Source organism: Bos javanicus, chromosome 14 (genome assembly GCF_032452875.1).
Source record: "Bos javanicus breed banteng chromosome 14, ARS-OSU_banteng_1.0, whole genome shotgun sequence".
Classification (NCBI taxonomy): Eukaryota; Metazoa; Chordata; class Mammalia; order Artiodactyla; family Bovidae; genus Bos; species Bos javanicus.
This window is the reverse complement of record NC_083881.1, coordinates 9,594,922-9,614,143: the sequence shown is the minus strand read 5'-3', so window position 1 is coordinate 9,614,143 and position 19,222 is coordinate 9,594,922. Positions and strand designations below refer to the sequence as shown.

The window sequence follows — 19,222 nt, the reverse complement described above, 5'->3', positions numbered from 1 at the left end:
GGGGTCCCAGTCAGACATGGCTGAGCACACACACAATGCATGCATGTACAAAGACAAAAGATGATGGACCACAAAGCAAAGGGAGCCTGAGCGAGGTGTCAGCGTTGGGATTCAGAGCCAAAGTGCCAAAGAACCAAGAAGGAAGCCAAGTGATGGGTGAGACTCTCATTAACACTGGACTCTATTTTGTGTGGATGGACTGGATCTGTTTAAAATTCTCAGGAATGGACAAACAGGTATGGATAATTTAGGTCCATCATTTTTAATCTCCTTTTCCTATTTTGACTGAAGTGATCTGGATAATGAGTTAAATTTTTCTTCATGTTATCTAATATAACTTCCTTAACACAGGTCTAGCAAGCACTCAGCTTGAAACTTTCTGCCCAAAGGACTTCTTGGGATAACATTTGGTGTTCTTTTGCCTGTATTAACCAGAGAAATGGGTTTTTTTTCCCCCCTCACTGGTTTCTCACTGATTGTATGTGTTGAGGGGTAGCCAGGGAGCGGACAGGGGAAGGAGTTGATCATATAATATTCATTCATTCACTTTACTTATAACTGCGTTGTTTAGTACTGTTAATGTGCCAGATACGATGCTAGGAGCTAGGGACACAAAGATGAGCAGACACAATCCTTGACCTCAAGGGGCTCACAGCCTGGTAGGCACATGAAATGTTGTAAGTTGCTCTGATAGTTGACAATGCAGAGTGTGGCAATGTACCAAGGAGAGGGAACTGAACCTTGCTTAAGCTCCTCGTCTGCCCACCCTTGTGTGAAATGGGCTGCCTGGAGCTCCAAGGCATCTGCTCAATTTCTAGCTGGAGTTATTGTGTACGTGTGCTTCCCAGCTGGCCCTAGTGGTGAAGAATACGCCTGCCAATGCTGGAGACACAAGAGACACGGGTTTGATCCCTGGGTCAGGAAGAACCCCTAGAGGAGGAAATGTCAACTCACTCCAGCATTCTTGATTGAAAAATCCCATGGACAGAGGAGCCTGGCGGGCTGCAGTCCACGGGGTCACAAAGAGTCAAACGTGACTGAGAACACAGAACAGCTAGGAGAACCTGGAGCTGCTGCCAAGCCTGACCTTCTCAACACGAGGCAGATGCTCTCATGCGTCTGCTGGTCACCAGGCTTGGGATGTGTTCAGTCTGTGATAAGGTGATGCTTTATAACTGACCTCCTAGCCCTTCCCAGGGTCTCTTTACCCTCTTCGTCAGGAAGATCCACACCCTTTTACAATTTCTTCTAAAGTCTGACCTTTCCTTTCACACAACTCCTAAAAGAAATCCACTGTAGCTTTGATTTTTTTCATGCTTTACAGACTGTAGTAAAAAGAGCCCAAGACCTGCATAAAACACTTACGCAGCGCTGTGTGTTTCAGACAGGTTCTCAGAGTCAGTTACAAAGCTCCCTACTCCTGTACCAGATTCACAAACTTCCCCCGTCCTCCCAGATCCATTCAGGTATCACCCTCCTTAAGGTGACAACCTTGACAGTGTAGCACACAGCTGTGTCTCAGAATCTAGAACCCAACAGTCAGTCAACAAGTATTTACTGAACAGTTTTCCTACTCAATCCTTATTCTCCTCTTCTTCCTAATTCACTCTTGATTTTTTGAGAAGCAGTAAACTTGAATCTATTTTTTCCATCTTTTCATGATGATGGAGGAGGGGCCATGTATCAGAATTCAGAATTCTGGTCCCCAAAATAAAGGCAGATGGCATTGGGTATGGGTCCCAGAGGACCATGCAGGGGTCCCTTCCTGAAAGGGCTACAGACTCATGGGCAAATGTGCTTTGGTTAAGGGAGGAAAGGAACAGGCCGAGCTGACTCCATCTTGAAAAAGAAGGAAACTCCATCTCTCACGTTCAGTGAGCTTTGGACTATATGCCTGGTAGCCATGGGGATAACATACACACGGCCGAACTGGCCTCCTGGACCGATAAACACCAGATTCCATACCAAGATTTCCCGTCACCAAAAAGAATATAATAATCCCTTATGTAGTCAATCACCTTGGTAATCTTTATGGCACCCATTGGTGTAGGCTACAATGTATAACCAGCTGACCCTTCTGATTATAAATCATGGCTGTAACCTGATTGTATCTCCCTTTAACACTTTCCAGGCTAGATTTAAGGAATTTGGGGATGTGGGCTTGAGCAACACACTTAAGGTTTTCACAAAAGCTGGTTGGGGTCCTTGGCTGACAGGAGACTCTGCCTCGGGCTCGCAGGTGTAATAAACTGCACTCCACTGTCTGCATTGTCCTGAGTGTTTCCCGGAACGCAAGGCTACAACATGATCATCTTGACCTCTTACCCTTTGCCCTTTGTCCTCTCCTTTTCTCTTGCCTGCAAAGTGGCTGTGATGACTTAGAGATGCAACCAATTGTTTTCAAATGATCTTGAGGAAAAGATCTTCCCTGTGGAATTTTCTATTAGAGCATCTGGATAGATTTCTGTACAGCTTTCTCTTGATGAATCCCCTGACAGGGAGCTCATCACTTAAAAAAACATGCCCCTGGGCAGGTCTAGTTTTTATAAAGCCTTATGAGATTTAAGTGAACCAAAATCTCTCATGGTATAAAGACCACCCATTGGTCATCATTCTGTCTTAAAGAATACCCCTAAAATAAACAGTCTCTGTCATGAAGTACCCTGGATATTTGAAAACACTGACCATGTACCTTCTATCTTTAGGCCTTGCAGGAGTGTTTCTTTTTGTTTGTTTGTTTTTCTAGTTCTGTTCTATTTTGCTGCAATTTTTTCCATGTTCTGAGTGAAAGGAATACATTATATTTTGACTATACATTCCCTAATCCTTAGTCATCTTGGTTTTATAAGCAATCATGTATATTCAACACATAATCACACATAAAAAAGGAGAAAAGATTCTGAAATGGTTTACTACAGTCAACTGGAAAACCAGCTGACACAGGATAAAGAAGTAGTTTATAAGATAGTTCAACAAAATAATTCTTGTTTCACGTGAAAATTTTATGCTGGTATGCTTTTTACATAGAGATGGCAGTTTTAAAAATTTACTTGTTAAAAAAAAAACCCCAAAGATTAATATGATTTAATTTCACATTTAGCTCTTGTCTTCACCACGTGTTTTTACCATGTTCTGATTTAGGAAAATTTTGTGTTTCAAAGATATTTTGCAATTCCTAACACCTGAACTTGGAGGCATGTAAGTCAGGAAGTTGGGTGGAAGAGATAGAAAACCTCGCTTGACTAATGAATATGCAAGGCATTATACATATTAAACCACATGACGTAGCTAAAAATAAAATTCAGATACAAAATCACAGACATGCCTAATCAGAGTCCGAAGCAGAGATATCAAGGAAACTCGGAATTGTAGGTTTATCTGACAACACAGAGTTATAATCCGAGTTCACTGATTGAGAGGGCGGGCACGCATTTGTATTCACAGGTAGAATGGCTTTTATTCCTCCTGGGAGGTGGCCTGGCCTCCCTGGGAATGTCTGGGGCCTCAACGGTTAATTCATCTACCCAGCATTCTTCTGTACCCTGCAGAGAGCTAACTGTGAAAAATCTTGCAGTGAGAAAAGCTGGCTTCCGAAGTGCTGCTTAAGTGACCTGACTTCTTAAAATAGTCCTTCATAAACAAAACTCACATGATCTAATTTGAGTGTGTAAATCCAATTATGTTCCCTGGGGAAGCACAGGGAAGATGATACTGGCTCTCACTGCTCTGTGATGGGTGATTGGGCAGAGTAGCAGTCTTCTACTTCAGCCCCAAGAAAATGCTTGAGGAGAAATTATTTATGGAATCCATTTTCTTGCTAACTGAGGGTCAGACCTATACATCCCAGAAATTTGCCTATTTTTTGTTCTTGGTACCTTGTGTTATAGGGAAAGTAAAGAACACGCCATATGTCTAGTGAACTGATACGACATCAACTGTATATTCTAGACTTCCTGGTTGATCACAGCATCAGTATTGAGCTCATTCGTTGGTGAGAGGAAGGGCATGGGATGAGTATTGTAAGTGTCTCCCATGTTCTGAAACAAACACATGTAGGATCAACTCAAATAGACACACTTGGGAAATGAATAAGTTATCATCCTAAGAAATATTTAGACACCAGTGAAATGTCACATCAGCATGATTGTAGTAGTGTCCTTTGATTACATGTTGCCGGCAGAACTGAAGTTGGAATCAACTTTTTAAAAAAAAAAAATCTTTCCTTTTAATGCTTGGTTTCACTTATTTTTGATGCGCTCTTAAAATGCCATCAATCATCAAGGTGTAATGACTAATGCACTTGTCCTACTTAGCATGATACTGCAGCAGCTGCTCCAGAAATAAAGTCCTCCCAGTCTTCCCAGTTCCCAACTAATTATGCTCCGACAGACTGAAACCAGTCAGGTGACATTACTGGCTAGGCAGAAAAACAAACTCATAATTCAATCTTGCAAAGACCACACCACACATCATTTTACAACTCAGTCTAAATACACAGATGTCAAGCTTATTGGCAACTCCAGGGCAAATGTGTCTACAGATAGGAGACTTAGTTGGTCATTTCAGATGTCATTAAAAATATCCTTTGCAAAGCCTACTCTGCATTAAAAAAAAAAAAAAGAGGAAAGGAAGGAAGGAATAGATAGAGCCAAAAAGGACAGTCTCTGGGTATTTTTTGGAAGTATGAGAGTATAATATTTCCATTTCCTGGTGTTCAGAGGACCCTCTTGGGAATGCTGACACTCAAATCTGCTTTTGAAAGTCATTTTCTCAGACAGGTTGGAACGCTGCAATTATTTTTTTTTTAAAGCCTACATGAATTTGCCAACCGAAAATGCACAGAAATGGAGGTATTTGGGCTTTTAAAAAATGCACATCATAACTAGTGAGGTGCTTGAAATAGGACTCCAGTTATACTCGTTTAACGGATATTTGTGTTTTCTGAAGTATCTGTCTTGATATCAAATACCAAATTGAGATAATTTAAATGACATGTCATTTGCCATGCATTAAGTAGTCATAAGATTCCCTTTATCTGACTTGGATTAGCAGACTTAGACAAAGAACATATAATATATGCTTATATTTAAATTTTATAAATGGGGAGAAAGATGGTAATTCCATTATGCTCACTTTGTCCTTACTGTGAAGTCAACCCTTCATTTAAATGATCAGAAACGTGCAAAGGCTACTTCTGTCCTGACCCCCACCTGCTCATACCAGACACCACTATCTCACCTAATATAAACGACAGATGCTCCCCAAAAGGATTTTTTAAAGGCCAAATGATAAGCTCTAAGTCCCTTGTTCTTAGTCAAGTGTAATGATCGTGCCTTAATTAGCATTCTTCTGGCACTGTTTCATCGGATGTATGTAAGATTGGGAAGAAAAGGCTGCTTTCCAAATTCAACTCTGACAGCATGACCTTGAGCACTAACTTACCTGGATTTGCATACTTGGCTGCATTTGCTCTAGAGTTATCTTGGAGCAATCACCTCCTCTCTGACACTTCTGCTTATCTGCCTCACCAAGAGGTTCAAAGGGCTAATTAGCCACTAGCTGCAGCATTTTAGAATCTCCCAGAGGGAGACATAAAGCAGCAATCTTTCTGGCTAAATACTGCTGTCTCTCAGTGTTCCAATAACTAAATGATTTTCATCGTCTTATCACTAATGAACTGAAGAATGAGAATGAGACAAATTTCAAATGTTAGGTAGCCCATATTATTGTCACTGGCAATTAGAATAGAGTAAAATGCTAATTACAGCAACAGAGCTTAGGCTGTATCTACTGGGTGGAAGAACTTAACAAATATGACCTTATCATTCATAAGTTATTTACACATATAATGCCATTCTGTAATGAATTTTTAGATGGGTATATTGAACTGGCAGGATAAACAATTTGTTTAACATGTAGAAGAATTATGTGTTGTAGAGGAAATCTGGACAAAAGTCCTACTGTCTTCGGCTTGAATCACATAATGAAGCTGTTTGTTTCTTCAGCCTCTGAGTTGTGTCTGACTCTTTGCGACCCTGTGGACTGGAGCCCACCAGGCTACTCTGTCCATGGGATCCCTCAGGCAAGAACACTGAAGTGGGTTGCCATTTCCTTCTCCAGGGGATCTTCTCAGATCAGGGATCGAACCCGTGTCTCCTGTGTTGACAGGTGGATACTTTAAACTGAGCCACCAGTCACTCAGTTGTGTCTGACCCTTTGCAATCCCATGGACTATACAGTTGATGGAATTCTCCAGGCCAGAATACTGGAGTGGGTAGCCTTTCCCTTCTCCAGGGGATCTTCCCAACCCAGGGCTCGAACCCAGGTCTCCCACATTGCAGGCAGATTCTTTATCAACTGAGCCACATGGGAAGTCCCTGAGCCACCAGGGAAGCCCGCAATGAAACTGATTTTACTTAAAATGGATGAGACTCCCCAAGGAAGGAATAACTGCAGTCCTAGTACTACCAGTAGCTGAACTATCTCAGGGGGAGATTTCGAAATAAAGGAACCCTTTGAACTGGGCTTTGTACCTTCTAAGGGTTCCTCAATATTTCCAATGCCGCTTTAGACATACAAAGTATGCAGGGATCGTATCTGTGTATTTGAACAGAACCTCCTTGGGTGGGAAGTTCACGACTTTCCTCTAATGGTTCACCAAGTGGAGAAAACAGAAACCATTTCCTTGCTGATAGTAAGGAACCTCCTGGCTGGCCCTTTTTATTGGGCTGGCCAAAAAGTTTGTTCGGGTTTTTCTGTACAGTATTACAAACACCCGAACAAACTTTGTGGTCAACCTGATAGGTTCCATCTTGGATCCACAGTGGAAAGCACATGAGAGCTGAATGAACACAGGACTCTCTCTCTCCATATAGGGTATCTGCAGAGATTTGCAGCTTGGTTGTTACCCTGTTAAGCCACAGATACCACATTCTTCTAGAGGAAAAGAGAAGCCGACTCTTAAGCCTGGATTAGAGAAGGCAATCACCAGCTCATTTGTTCCTTTTGAAAATGGCCTTTTCGGTGAAGGGAAATAGCTGAGAGGTGTGTTCACTGTATCCTCAGCTTCCTACTTCTTGAAAATGCTAAGTTCAACATGAGCCATCCGCTTAATGGGAATCGAGACTAATGTAGGGAAAGAAGATATGCCAGTGTTTATGCCCTTCAGTTGACAAATTTATATCCGCTGAGCTAGATGATGAGATGAGCTAGCTACAAAGAGTCTGTTCCCCACAACTCAATCATTTTCCCCTCCTGGTTGCCCTTTGGCTGTTTTGTTATATGTTAATTCTTGGGCTATATGGGATATTACTCCCTTGAGTGGTGAAACACGGGTGAAATTCTCGCTCTGAAGCCACTTCAAATGCTTATGTTTTTATAAGGATGCTCTCTGAAAAGTTTCTGAAATATGATTGGCATTGAGCTAGGATGTGAACCCCGGAGAAGGCAATGGCAACCCACTCCAGTACTCTTGCCTGGAAAATCCCATGGATGGAGGGGCCTGGTAGGCTGCAGTCCATGGGGTCACTAGGAGTTGGGCACAACTGAGCGACTTCACTTTCACTTTTCACTTTCATGCATTGGAGAAGGAAATGGCAACCCACTCCAGTGTTCTTGCCTGGAGAATCCCAGGGACGGGGAGCCTGGTGGGCTGCTGTCTGTGGGGTTGCACAGAGTCGGACATGACTGACGCGACTTAGCAGCAGCAGTAGCAGGATGTGAATCCAGGCCTCACCACTTGTTATTCTTATCATCTTCCGGATGTCCCTCTAAAGTTTCTAAGAATCTGTCATTTCTTCTCTGAAATAAAAGTGATGGATGTTACCATCTGTTTGGCATTACTAGATGAGATCATGTATGCAAAGGCTCTTGGTTATATGCAAAATATTGTACAAATGTAAAGAGTTGCTACCGTGCTTTGATTTCCCCAAAGGTGTTTATGTGTAAAAGACTGTCTTGCATACATAGCTGTATGTGTGTGTATAGAAAGCTTTCACCAACACAAACGTCAGGGAACTTGGCTATTTCATAATATTGCTTACGCAATGAGTAGTCTTGCTCATTCAGTGATTGAAGGGCCTACCAGGTGCCTGGCATTTTTCTAGGTGATGAGGATAAAATAATAAATACGATAGACAACGTCTTGCCTCTTACATGGTGTTTACATTCTTGTGAGGGTACGGGGTTGGAAGAAGAAACACAGGAAATACAAACAAATCAGATCATTTCAGATGATGCACGTGCTCTGGAGAAAACAAGGCTCATCACGCACCAGGGAGTGGCATCTGAACTGAGTCTGGAGTCATGAAGATGTGTCAGTCATGTGAAGACCTGGCAAAAATCGTTCTAGGCAGCAGGCATAAAGCCTAAGAAGTGAGAAAGAGTTCGGGATATTTGAAAGACAGGAAAACAGTGATTTGGAGGCTGAGGAGTAGAAGGGAAAAGAAAGGAAGAGAGAAGGAAAAGGAAAGAGGAGAGAAGAGAAATCTAATTAGCAAGAAAAGCAGCATCAGATAATAATGGATCCAGTAGCCCATGGTAAGGAGTTAGGATTTTATTCCAGTTTCTATAAAAGATCGTTAGAAGGTATTAAGTGTGCCCTGTATATCACCAAATGGTATACCAAACATCACCAATACAAAAACCACAGGCTTTTAGTGTGTGTGTGTGTGTGTGTGTTTTTAAGAAGCTATTAGTGCTTAACTTCATCCACCTGCAAGATCCAGGAAAGACACTTGAACCTCTAGAGGGCGCCAAAGGAAAATGTTTTGTAGCCACCAAGGTTCTTTTCAGCACCTAAAGTCAGAGGAAAGCGCTCTCTTCTTGTGCTTTCAGTCTGGTAAAACGTGACAAGTTAAGAGAGGATGGTTCATCTACAGTTCCTACCCAAACAGGAAGTTGGATGAGCTTGGTATGCAGGTACCAGGACCCTAGTTTTCACACCGAAGGATTGTTTATGATTGGGTGGGAGTAGGAAGACATTTGGGGGTTATTTTTAATCTTCTCCCATCTGGTAGTATTTGAGTGGAGTATAAAACAAATATGGATCCAAACTTTACTTTCTGGATTCGTTTGGCAAAAAAAAAGTATCTCTATACTTAGGGCTTTGAAAATATTCATCATTTCAACTTAGGATGTGTTATTCTAAATACTATTCCAAACTGACTTGATGAAGTCTTTCAGTAATGCATACCAAGAGAGGCTACTGCATGAGAAGCGGTGGATTATGATAAATGGAATTTTCCGCAAATGGCCAGATAGTTATATTATGAAAACGACTCATAGTGGAAAAAAGAGAGAAGGGGAATGAAAGAGGAGAATGAGACAGAAAAACTGAGAAGGGGAAGAAGGGGAAAGGAGCAGGAGGGGTCAGGAGAGGTCAGCTGATGTCTAGGCAGGTAGTAAAGGAAATGCAAAGCAGGAGAGAACTTGGGAGAAAGGGAGAGAATCAGAGGACACTGGGGCTCAAATCACCAGGTCAACGAGATTCAGAAACACAGTTAACATATACTTTCCTATAATCTCCAAACTGAGACTCTTATCATATGTGGATATTACAGGTTCATGGTGATTTTGAGAAAACATTCACTATTATCTTTAATAAGAAAAAATTCAGCTGGTCAGACCTTACTCACAGAGGCTCTCAGGTCCTCATTTCACGCCTGATGATCATAGCCAAGTACTTTATATGCTCTTTGCTCTGCCCAGGGAGACTTCAAAAAGCATCGTAAAAGCAGTCAACCAGATAAGTAACCTGAGCAAATGGATACAGAGCCAGCAGAGGAAAGAGAGAATCCCAAATCAGCTAGAAGCCCAGAAGGTCAGTGATGGGGAAAGCGCTCTGACAGTGCCAGCACTCTAAAAATCATGAGCAGTTTTCATAGGTATTGTACCTGTTTATTCTAAGAAGCATTATTCAATGCTCAGACCTCAAGAGGAGCCTCTGAACTTCCAATAGAGCAAAAGTACCCCAGAGGCTGAAGCTAAAGCAGGAACATACAAAGCATGCCCCTCTTCAAGCACCTCTCATCAGCTTTTTATTTGAAAACACTTCTGCTGATACACTTCCTTCATTATTATGGAGATGACCCTCCTTCCATTTACTCTTGTTACCTACCAGAGATTTGGCCAAGGAAGTGCCAGGACATTAATTATCTATTGATTTCAATGAATTTAAACAATAGTCATCGTCTACCTCCTCCTTCACGGATGAAGAGAACTCTGTTCACAAAACCACATCCATATTTAATGGGGAAAGATAGGAAGAAAGTGGGAGAAAGGGACATAGAGTCAGGTTCCACCTAAATATTTCAAACCATCTACATCAAAATGCCCCTTTCCAATGAAGCAAAACTTGCCTTCTTTACTGATGGCATGCCCCCCCGCTCCCCGCCAACCTCAAGTTCCGAATTTAATGTATTCAAAGCATTGGGGTTGGATCCTGTGATAAGAGAAGATAACCTTGTAGACTCAAAAGACAAAAAAGAATTCCCACGTAAAACATGTATCACAGGCTTGACTGAAGGATTGCGTGAGAAAATTTAGGTAGGGTACCCAGCACCAAAAATTAGTACAGGGTTAGTTAATGTTGATTCCTTTGCAGCACAGAGATTCAGAGAAACCCAACACTGAATCCCACAGTCCCTTACAACCCCCTGCTGTAACGCTTATGAGTAAAGCTGCCAAGGAATGGGGCACCTTCTAAATTGGGGTGCTTCTCCTCCCCTTCCGTCTCCTGCTCCAGAGCCTCACTGCAGCCCCTGGGGGATGTGTGAAGAGCAGAAAGAAGACTGTACATCAGCTAAGAAGCTAAGAAGAGAGGAATTACTCACAGAATCAGAGTGGAATGGCGGAGTTGGTAGAAACTTTAGAGGTCATTTAGTTCCAGTTCCCTCTAAGAAGAAAGAAATACCATCCCAGGGGGACCCAGGACCTCCTAGGTTCAAGGCACTGTGCCAGGCTGGGGGAGGAGACTCGAAGGGAGAAGCGATTTCTAAAGAACCCCCAGGGGAGTCAGGGGAAGAGCAAGGCAGGCAGGAGTTACCTGATTGATGGAAATGACCGCCAGCCTGGGGATGACCGCTTGGAGGACCACCTGCATCAAAGAGGTGCCTAGGCCGGCCAGGATGGCCCAGGTGAGCGGTAGCGGCAGCATGCTGTAGGTGGCAAAAAGGGTGAAGAGCACGTAGCCGATGCCGTCTCCCAGGAGCCCATAGCCGAGCCCTGCTGCTAAGATCTGGGTGGTCATGGCCACCCAAGTGACCACACCGCTGTACTGCAGGTATGTGTGCGAGGTGGTGTCCTTTCTGACCACCACCAGGGCGCAGATCACCACCTCTATGCCGGTGAAGAAGCCCAGCAGGATGCCCTTGAGCGGGTCCATGGGGGCCGAGGCCAGGCTCAAGTGGAGAACCAGGAGGGTGAGTTTGGTCAGCACGTCCAGCACGTTCATCACCACCTCCGATTTGCGCCTCTGGCCCAGGAAATAGCGCTGGTAGAGGCGCTCCAGATCCCGGGACTTGAAGGAGTTGCGCAGGGTGGGGAAAATGACCCCTCGGTAGCTGTAGCCCCCATTGAGGAAGAAATCCGAGTTGCTCGGGGCGCAGTCGAGGTGCAGGAAGCCCAGGTCTCCCCCGCCGCCGCTGCCGCTGGCGCTGCCGCTCCCGCTGCGTTCCGGGAAGACTTTGGGGCCGCCGGTGCCGTGCGCTCGCTCCCCAGGGCCCAGCGCGTAGAGGGGCAGCGCCGAGTCGCCGGACAGCTGCGACGCGTGGTGGTGGTTCGGTCCGCCGCCTCCGGGGTCCGAGGCTTTGCTGGAGCTTCCGTTCCCGCCACCGCCGCCGCCGCGGTGCCCATGGATGAAGCGCTGCTCGGTGATGTGCCGCACCGCCGTCTGCCACAGCAGCCGCTGCGGCCGGGAGCCGCTCCCGCTGTCGCCGGCCGGGGGCGTCGGGTGGATGGTGTAGAGTTCCTCGCTGCCGCTCAGGCAGCGCACATCGGAGAGCTCCATGGCGCCGGGCCGCGGGGAGGGAGGCGCAGGACCGGCGGGAGGCCGCCGGGAGAGGAGGTCCCTAAAGACCCAGAGGCTGGCCTGGTCGGAGCTGGGCGGCGAGCCCTTCTCTCCCCAGCCGCCCCGGGCAGGAGGGCCCCCGCGCGTCAGGTCATAGTGTGCCCCGGGGCAAAGGGCGTCTGGTAGGTGGCCGCAGACCCCTGCGTCCTTGCGCGGCGCCCTCCCGCCAGCCCCGCGCAGCCTGGGTGCGTGGCAGCCGGGGCTCGGTGTCCGCAGCAGCCGCGGCGCTCGGAGCCACGCAGCCCCCTTCCCGGGCTCGGGCTTCCCGGCTGGTTCTCGGCTCAGCGTCTCGGCGTAGCCTTTGCTCTCCAAGAGGCGCCCAGGCGCCTGGGGCTCCGGGCTTGAGCTGCGCGCCGGGCGGGTCCTGGCTGCGGCACTGGGCTCTGGACGCCCACGGCGCGGCGGCTGCAGGGGGGCTGCTCGGGGGGTGACCGGCGGCGCAGATGGGTACGAAGTTAGCAGCTGGGGCTGGAACAGAGCCCTTCGGAGAACTCCACTGCGCCCGGATGGGGAGCCGGGGCGGAGCTGGGGGCGGGGGGTTTGAAGGGGGAGGAGTGGGGAACCGTGAGGTGGCGGGTGGCCCGCGGGAGGCGTGGAGGGGCGCTAGCCTCAGCGCTTACGAGTCACCAGTTAATTTGGAAGTGGGGTTGTGCTGAGCCTCCCCCCGTGGGTTCGTTTCTGGCTGTCTCCACTTGCTGAGCGAAAACTGGCCGCGCTGAGCTGGCTCTGGCCCGACGCATCCCTCGGGGAGGGGGGAGGATCTCAGGGTCCCAGTTGCGGCTGTAAGACGAAGCCCCCCTTTCCAGCTGTGCTTCCGAGGGGTAGCCGCCCAAGCTTCTCAGCCCCCTTCACTTCGCTCGTTGGAATCCATTTGGCCCGGAGCTGGGAGGAGCGGGAGGCGGGGGCAGGAAAAAGTGGGGAGGGCTCCCAAGCCAACAATTTGGAGAACTGAGAGAAGCCGCCGGTGCAGACTCCTGAGGCTAAGATCCGAAGCGGGGTGGCTGCTGCGGGTGTAAGGTTGGAGCGAGAAGGGAGGCCCGAGGCCGCGGGGAAGTCGCCTGGAGTCGCCGCCGGATCCAGGGAAGCGCCGCGTGCTGCTCGGGCGCTCTGATGCGCGCTGCGGACACCTGGCGACGGGGAAGAATTTGGAGACCTGTCAGAGCGGCCGGACACCCGCGGCCACTTAAGCCCGCCCCCACGCCAGGCCACACCCCCCGGAGCGGGGCGGGGAGCGGGGGGCGGTGGCGGCGGGGACCTGGCACCCAGATCTGGCCAGGGCGCCCCGGGTCTTGGAAGCGGCAGCGCGCGCAGTTCCGCGCTGGAGAGGACGGTGGGGCTGCGGCTGACGCCCCCGGCCGGCTCCGGACGCCCGGCTGCAGCGCTCCAGCTGGCGGCGCGGGCCGGTTCCTCCGCGGTTCTTTTTTAGGTACTGGCTCGGGTCCTGGGCAGGTGCGCAGCCGGGACTCGTAGGCCGCTGTGCCTACGGAATCCGAGGGCCCAACGCCAAGGAATAGAGGGTCTCCTTTACGCGCTCTCCAATAGTGTGTCTTTTGACAAAGCCAACTTTCGGGCTAAAAGCAAAATGTCCCCAAGAAGCCGCAGTTGTAGAGACAGGCAGCTTCCCCAAAGAGTCTCTTAACCACGCCAGTCCAGGGGGTGGAGGGCGCGAGGCATTAGAATACAAGGGCCCCCGGAGTGCCTCGCACGCCGAGTTTCTCCCGGCTTACAGGCCGCGGGGAAGGCATCTCCAGCCGCCCGCTGAAACCCGGTTTCCCGCCCGCCGAGCTCCGGTTGCAAGCAGTTGACACAGCGCTTGGCGGCGCTCCGGGCAGAGCCAGGCGCCACCCGGGGGCGCGTGGTGTCTGCGCCCGCGCCGGCCCAAGCACGGGCCCCGGGCGCCGCAGTCCCGAGCCCGGCTGCAGGTGGCGGAGCCACCGTGGCCTCCACCTCCGCCACCGGGACTGCGGCTGCCGCGGGTGGAACCGGGGCCCTGAGCACGGTCAGCTGATGGCCAATGACGTCAGGCCCCGGGCGCTTTCGCGGCTCTCCGTGGCGCCCCCCGAAAGCCCCAGGGACCGCCTCGCCACCCCCTTCAGGCCCTCCCCAGCGGACGGTCCCCCACTGTTTTCCCTGGGAGAAACTCCCCTCCCTTCGCCTGCCCTGGGCAAGAATAGCTTTGCCTACCTCCCTTCTCAACCGCTTACACCATCTCCAGGGTTATTTGTGTCCACCGTGTCCCAGAAACACAAGATTTCATTATATCAAGCCTTTCTTTTCCACACACATGGGTTTCAGTTGAAGCCCAGAACTGGTCAACTGTCTTGCACATAGAATCGCCCCCACCCCCGCCCCAAAGCAGGAAGACTCAACATTTTCCCCTAAGAGTAGATTTCTGAGATGTTACGCACATCCTGGAAAAGACTCCTTTAATTCGAGTCCTTTCGAGTTGTCTTCTACCACTCTACCCCTTAAGAAAGAAAACTAAATTAAAGGCTCAATTTTAAATGGAAAGAAGGTCGGTTCTATTTTTAACCCAGTTGTAGATGTATTAATTCCTTAGCTGTAAAGAGGTCCCAGAATAGCTGGTCTCTTCGGTGAGGCTGGAACTTAAGGGCAAAGCCCTTCCCCCTGCTCCCAACCCACTTTTGCAGTTATCTAGACCTTAATGAAATCGTCCTGGGCATTACATTCCTGAGAGAGAAATGCTACTTGCTTTCTCCCTTCTTAAATTCCTTGGACTCTGCCTGGCCAGCTCTCCTGAAACTCTGGGTTGGGCAGTAAATATCTTGACTTGAGGCGGGGGAGCCCAAATAGGGCAGAGGGCTGTGTGGGGGAGGGAGGGGGTTTCTGTGGACCCCATGCCAGGATGTGTGGGGAGCTGTGTCCTCAGGCTGCAGGCACAGCCCCAAGTCATCTGTGCTAATGACCATATTAGTAAACTTGGCAGTGGAGGACACCTCTTTATTTTCTCAATTCTTTCTCCTTGGGAGCCTGAGAACTCAGCCTGAATAAATGAGGGGTTGAATGCAGATGGAACTTTCCTATGAAAATCTTCCTCCTGGACATATCCCAGGATGATTTATTCAGCAGCAAAAGGAGGCGTGCCAAGGAGGGGGAGATTGGACCCAATCAGATAAAATGACTCAGGCTGATGAATGAGCATAGCATGCTAACAGAAAGCAGCTCAAACAATTTCATGAACTTAGAGGTCGAAACTAACATGTCAGGGAGAAAACACTGCATCTGGTCAACGGACTCTTCTGAAAGCTCCTTTGCTGTAGGGGGTGTTGGGACATATTTGAAAATAAGAGAGTGGATGACAGAATAAGATTAAAACGTTATTCTTCTTGTTGGAATGACACAGTGCCATTCAGCACCCCCCAAATTCTGTTTTTGGATGACAGCACTGGCTCAGCACACATATTGGGAGGCTTTAGGGAACATGCAAACCACCATATGATTATCACTTAAAACAAGAAAAGTCAACACATTGCTTTGAGGCTATAATGGACCTCTCACAGTGCTTTCATTTAATTCCCTGCATATTTATTATGGCTGGGTCTCCACTGTAGAGGGAAAGGATTTTGCAGACTCAATGTCTTTTTGTACATAGCTTCCTCTTCTTGGAATTTCCCTTTATTCCTTTCATAACCCTCCTTCAAAGCCCTCCTCATCTCATTCCTTCAAAGCCCAAGCAATGTCGTCTCTGCTTTCCTGGTATTTCCAATGAGAATTAGTGGTTTCCTTTTCCGTTTTTCTGGTTTTCTTTTCTGTCATTCTGTTGTACTCAGCCACTCAGTTGTGTCTGACTCTTTGCGACCTCATGGACTGTAGCCCGCCAGTCTCCTCTCTCCCTGGAATTTTCCAGGCAAGAATACTGGAGTAGGTTGCCATTTTCTCCTCCAGGGGAGCTTCCCAACCCAGAGATCGAGCCCTTTATCTCTTGTGTCTCCTGCATTAGCAAGCGGATTCTTTACCACTGAGCCACCTGGAAAATTGTTCTGTTCGGCCCTTCAATATGGTTCTTACTTACTCATTTATCCCTCCATGAACTGGTGAGGTCATTGAAGGGCAAAACTGATTTTCCTTGAGTCCATGTCCCCCTGTTTCTAGCAACTCTAGTGTACATAGAGATGATAAAATTAGCAATAGGAGGTGGCACATTTCACCCTTTACAATGATCTTTATAACCGTCAATTCTCTGAGTTAGAGCCTTCTCTATTTTTTGTTATTCCCGTTTTACTGACTTGGATATTGAGGCTCCATTCAACTAAGAAACTTGCCGAAGATCTCATCTATAGCAAAATTCCAGCAGTTAAATTTAAATTGTATAAATCTAGCCTCCCTGTGCTCAACAAAAATATTGTGACAAGCAAGTCACACATTTTTGACCTAATTTAAGTAGGATTGATAGGCCAGAAAATGTCAAATATATTTTGACTTTCCAAATGCAAATGAAATAAGAGACTTCTGAGATGTTTGGGCTTAGAGAAGTCTAGTGGGATGACTCCAAATGGATGAGGTAGCAGAACGGATTCTCGTTTCTATAGAGGATCTGCTAGGTTTTGCTCAGTGTGAGCTATGGACACTATTCCTAATTTGTGAAAAAGCAGATTTTTCACATATTGGATTTACCAAAATAATTAATTATCGCACCGTACTCATTGGCTAAGAGTAGTAGTGGCAAAACAGCCTCTTGCCCCATTGGAAAAAAGTATTTGCTTTATGATGTTGCTGCCTACTGCTGGCCACATGTATAGTAGATATGGGAAATTTGTTCCTCTCAAATGCTTCTTTGACTTCTAGGCTAACTAGATTAATATATGATTTAAATTTTATAAGAGCTGTGCTCTTTGCAAAATACCCTTAGAAATGCTAACACTCACTGAAGACATAAAATATTCACATGTAAAAGAAAAGATGAACTCAGTTCAGGAAGGAGACCTGAAAGCAGAGAGATCCTGTTTCCTAAGGGAAGGAGGGTTTTGATGACAAGGCAGCTTCCAAAGCTGGAAGTCCTTAAAGGAAAAGTGCAGGAAATTTTCTGAGGATGGATCTTAAATGGTCACACACACACACACACACACGAAGGAAAAAAAAAAAGAAATTGTTAACTGTACAAGGTAATGCATATGTTAATTACTTGATTGTGATGAACTCATATTGTATATCAAAATATCAAATTGTAACCTTAAACATATACAGTTTTGGGGCTTCTTGGTGGTTTGGTGGTAAAGAATCCACCTACCAATGCAAGAGATGCTGGTTTGATCCCTGGTTGGGAAAGACCTCATACATCAAGGAGCAACTGAGCTTGTGTGCCACAACTACTGAGCTTGTGCTCTAGAGCCTGGGAGCTGCAGCTGCTGAAGCCCCCACACCCTAGAGCCTGTCCTCAACAAGAGAAACCGCTGCAATGAGAAGCCCGTGGACCGCAACTAGAGGGCAGCCCCCACTCGCCGCAACTAGAGAAAAGCCCTCACAGCAACAAAGAGCCAGCTCAGCCAAATCTAAGTAAATAAACAAATACTAAAAGAAGAAATGACATAGATGCAGTTTTTATTTTCAATTACACCACAATAAAGCTGGGGGGCAGGGTGATGAAAAGGATATGACTGTCTTGCCTGGAACCACTGCTCTTAGGAAATATCAGAGCATGGACTACTTTGACAGAACTCCAGGAAAAGTCAAAGTCTAAATTAAATAAGGCTCATCCATGGAAAGGGTCTCTGAATGACCAAATTTAAACTCACGTTTCATCTGAAATGCAGCACAAATATACAATAGAAAGATTGAAATGCCCATTTTACTCCTTTCGAGTGTTTTCTTTGCATTGTAAAATGTAAGAGAGGGAAAATTTTGTGTACATTTTGGATCTTCATGGGAACTAGGTTCAATTAGATTCCAGTGCCTGAGAGAAGAAATCTCATCAGCGGGAAAGTGATTGTGAGACAGCGTATTTATACACAGAATTCATCAGTTAGGCAAGTCAGAGAAAGATCTGTCCGAGGGAGACAGATGTAAGCACCGTTTTCTTCTTAAAAGATGATTCCTTTGTCTCTGGTTTCACTAGGCTGTGAGCTTGCTGTGGCAGCACTTATGAAACCTTCACATACTGAAATGATAATAAGAACACACACATATACAGCCCATTGGACAAGCTGTTAAGATGCTCCCTAAAAGAAGGAGTTATAAAAGAAAAAGTAAAAGAGTTTGCAGGTAGTTCACTCACATCACCAAACCTTCTTTTGAAAGTGAAAGTGTTAGTCACTCGGTACTGTCCGACTCTTTGTGACCCCATGGACTGTAGCCCACTAGACTCCTATGTCCATGGAGTTCTCCAGGCAAGAATACGGGAGTGGGTTGCCATTTCCTTCTCTAGGGGATCTTCCTGACCTAGGGATCAAACCTGGGTTTCCTGCATTGCAGGTAGATTCTTTATTGTCTGAGTCACCAGGGAAGCCCCAACCTTCCTTTGGCAATGGTTTAATATCTGCTTTTTAATCTGGCCCACTGAAGAAGTCTTAGGGCAAAGTGATCAGACTCAGTGGGAAACAAAGTAGATCATTTTCCCCTACTCTATCTTTTAAAAATCTACCTGATTCCTAATTTAATAGCACAGACATTTTCTTTTTCTTTTGGCTGCACTGTGAACCATGTGGAATCTTATTCCCGTACCAGGGATTCAATCCAGCACCCCCTGCATTGGAAGAGCAGAGCCTTAAGAGTGGGGAAGACCCCACTCTTCTTATTTCTGAAAATGTTTCACCTTATTACTGTTTCCCTCTTGGAGATCTTTGGGATCTATGTAGGATATTTAGGGTAAAGGCTCATAGATGGTAGTATAACACATTTAATGTAGTTAAATTTATTGATGTAGTTGTGTATATGGATCTCAGTCCACTGATTAAGTGTGAAAGAAACATTTCTCTTCATCTTTTAAAAGTTGATGTATTTCTGTTTTCACCCAGTTTGTGAGACATTTAACTCGCATCCTTCTTGAGGCTTTCATCTGTACCCTCCTAATCCCAAGAGGATGCCATAGTTCCAGGCTCTGATGTAGTGCCCAGGTGTGTGTGGGAGGGGGTGAGGAAGAGGGTGAACATGCATGCCCTCTGGTCTTTGGCTCTCTTATTTGTAAAAGTCACGACTGAG

The 19,222-nt window shown here is 46.8% G+C and overlaps 1 protein-coding gene across 3 annotated transcripts in view; it reads right to left on the bottom strand.

The window, feature by feature from the left end:
• The window catches only part of ADCY8 (adenylate cyclase 8), a 225,287-nt gene extending 213,195 nt beyond the window's left edge, over nucleotides 1-12,092 (bottom strand). For all 3 annotated transcript variants that reach the window (XM_061438577.1, XM_061438578.1, XM_061438580.1), the window contains exon 1: nucleotides 11,045-12,092. In XM_061438577.1, coding sequence (XP_061294561.1) covers nucleotides 11,045-12,007 — 963 coding nt within the window. In that variant the 5' untranslated portion in view covers nucleotides 12,008-12,092. The remainder of the gene's footprint in view (nucleotides 1-11,044) is intronic.
• Nucleotides 12,093-19,222: the final 7,130 nt, after the last annotated feature.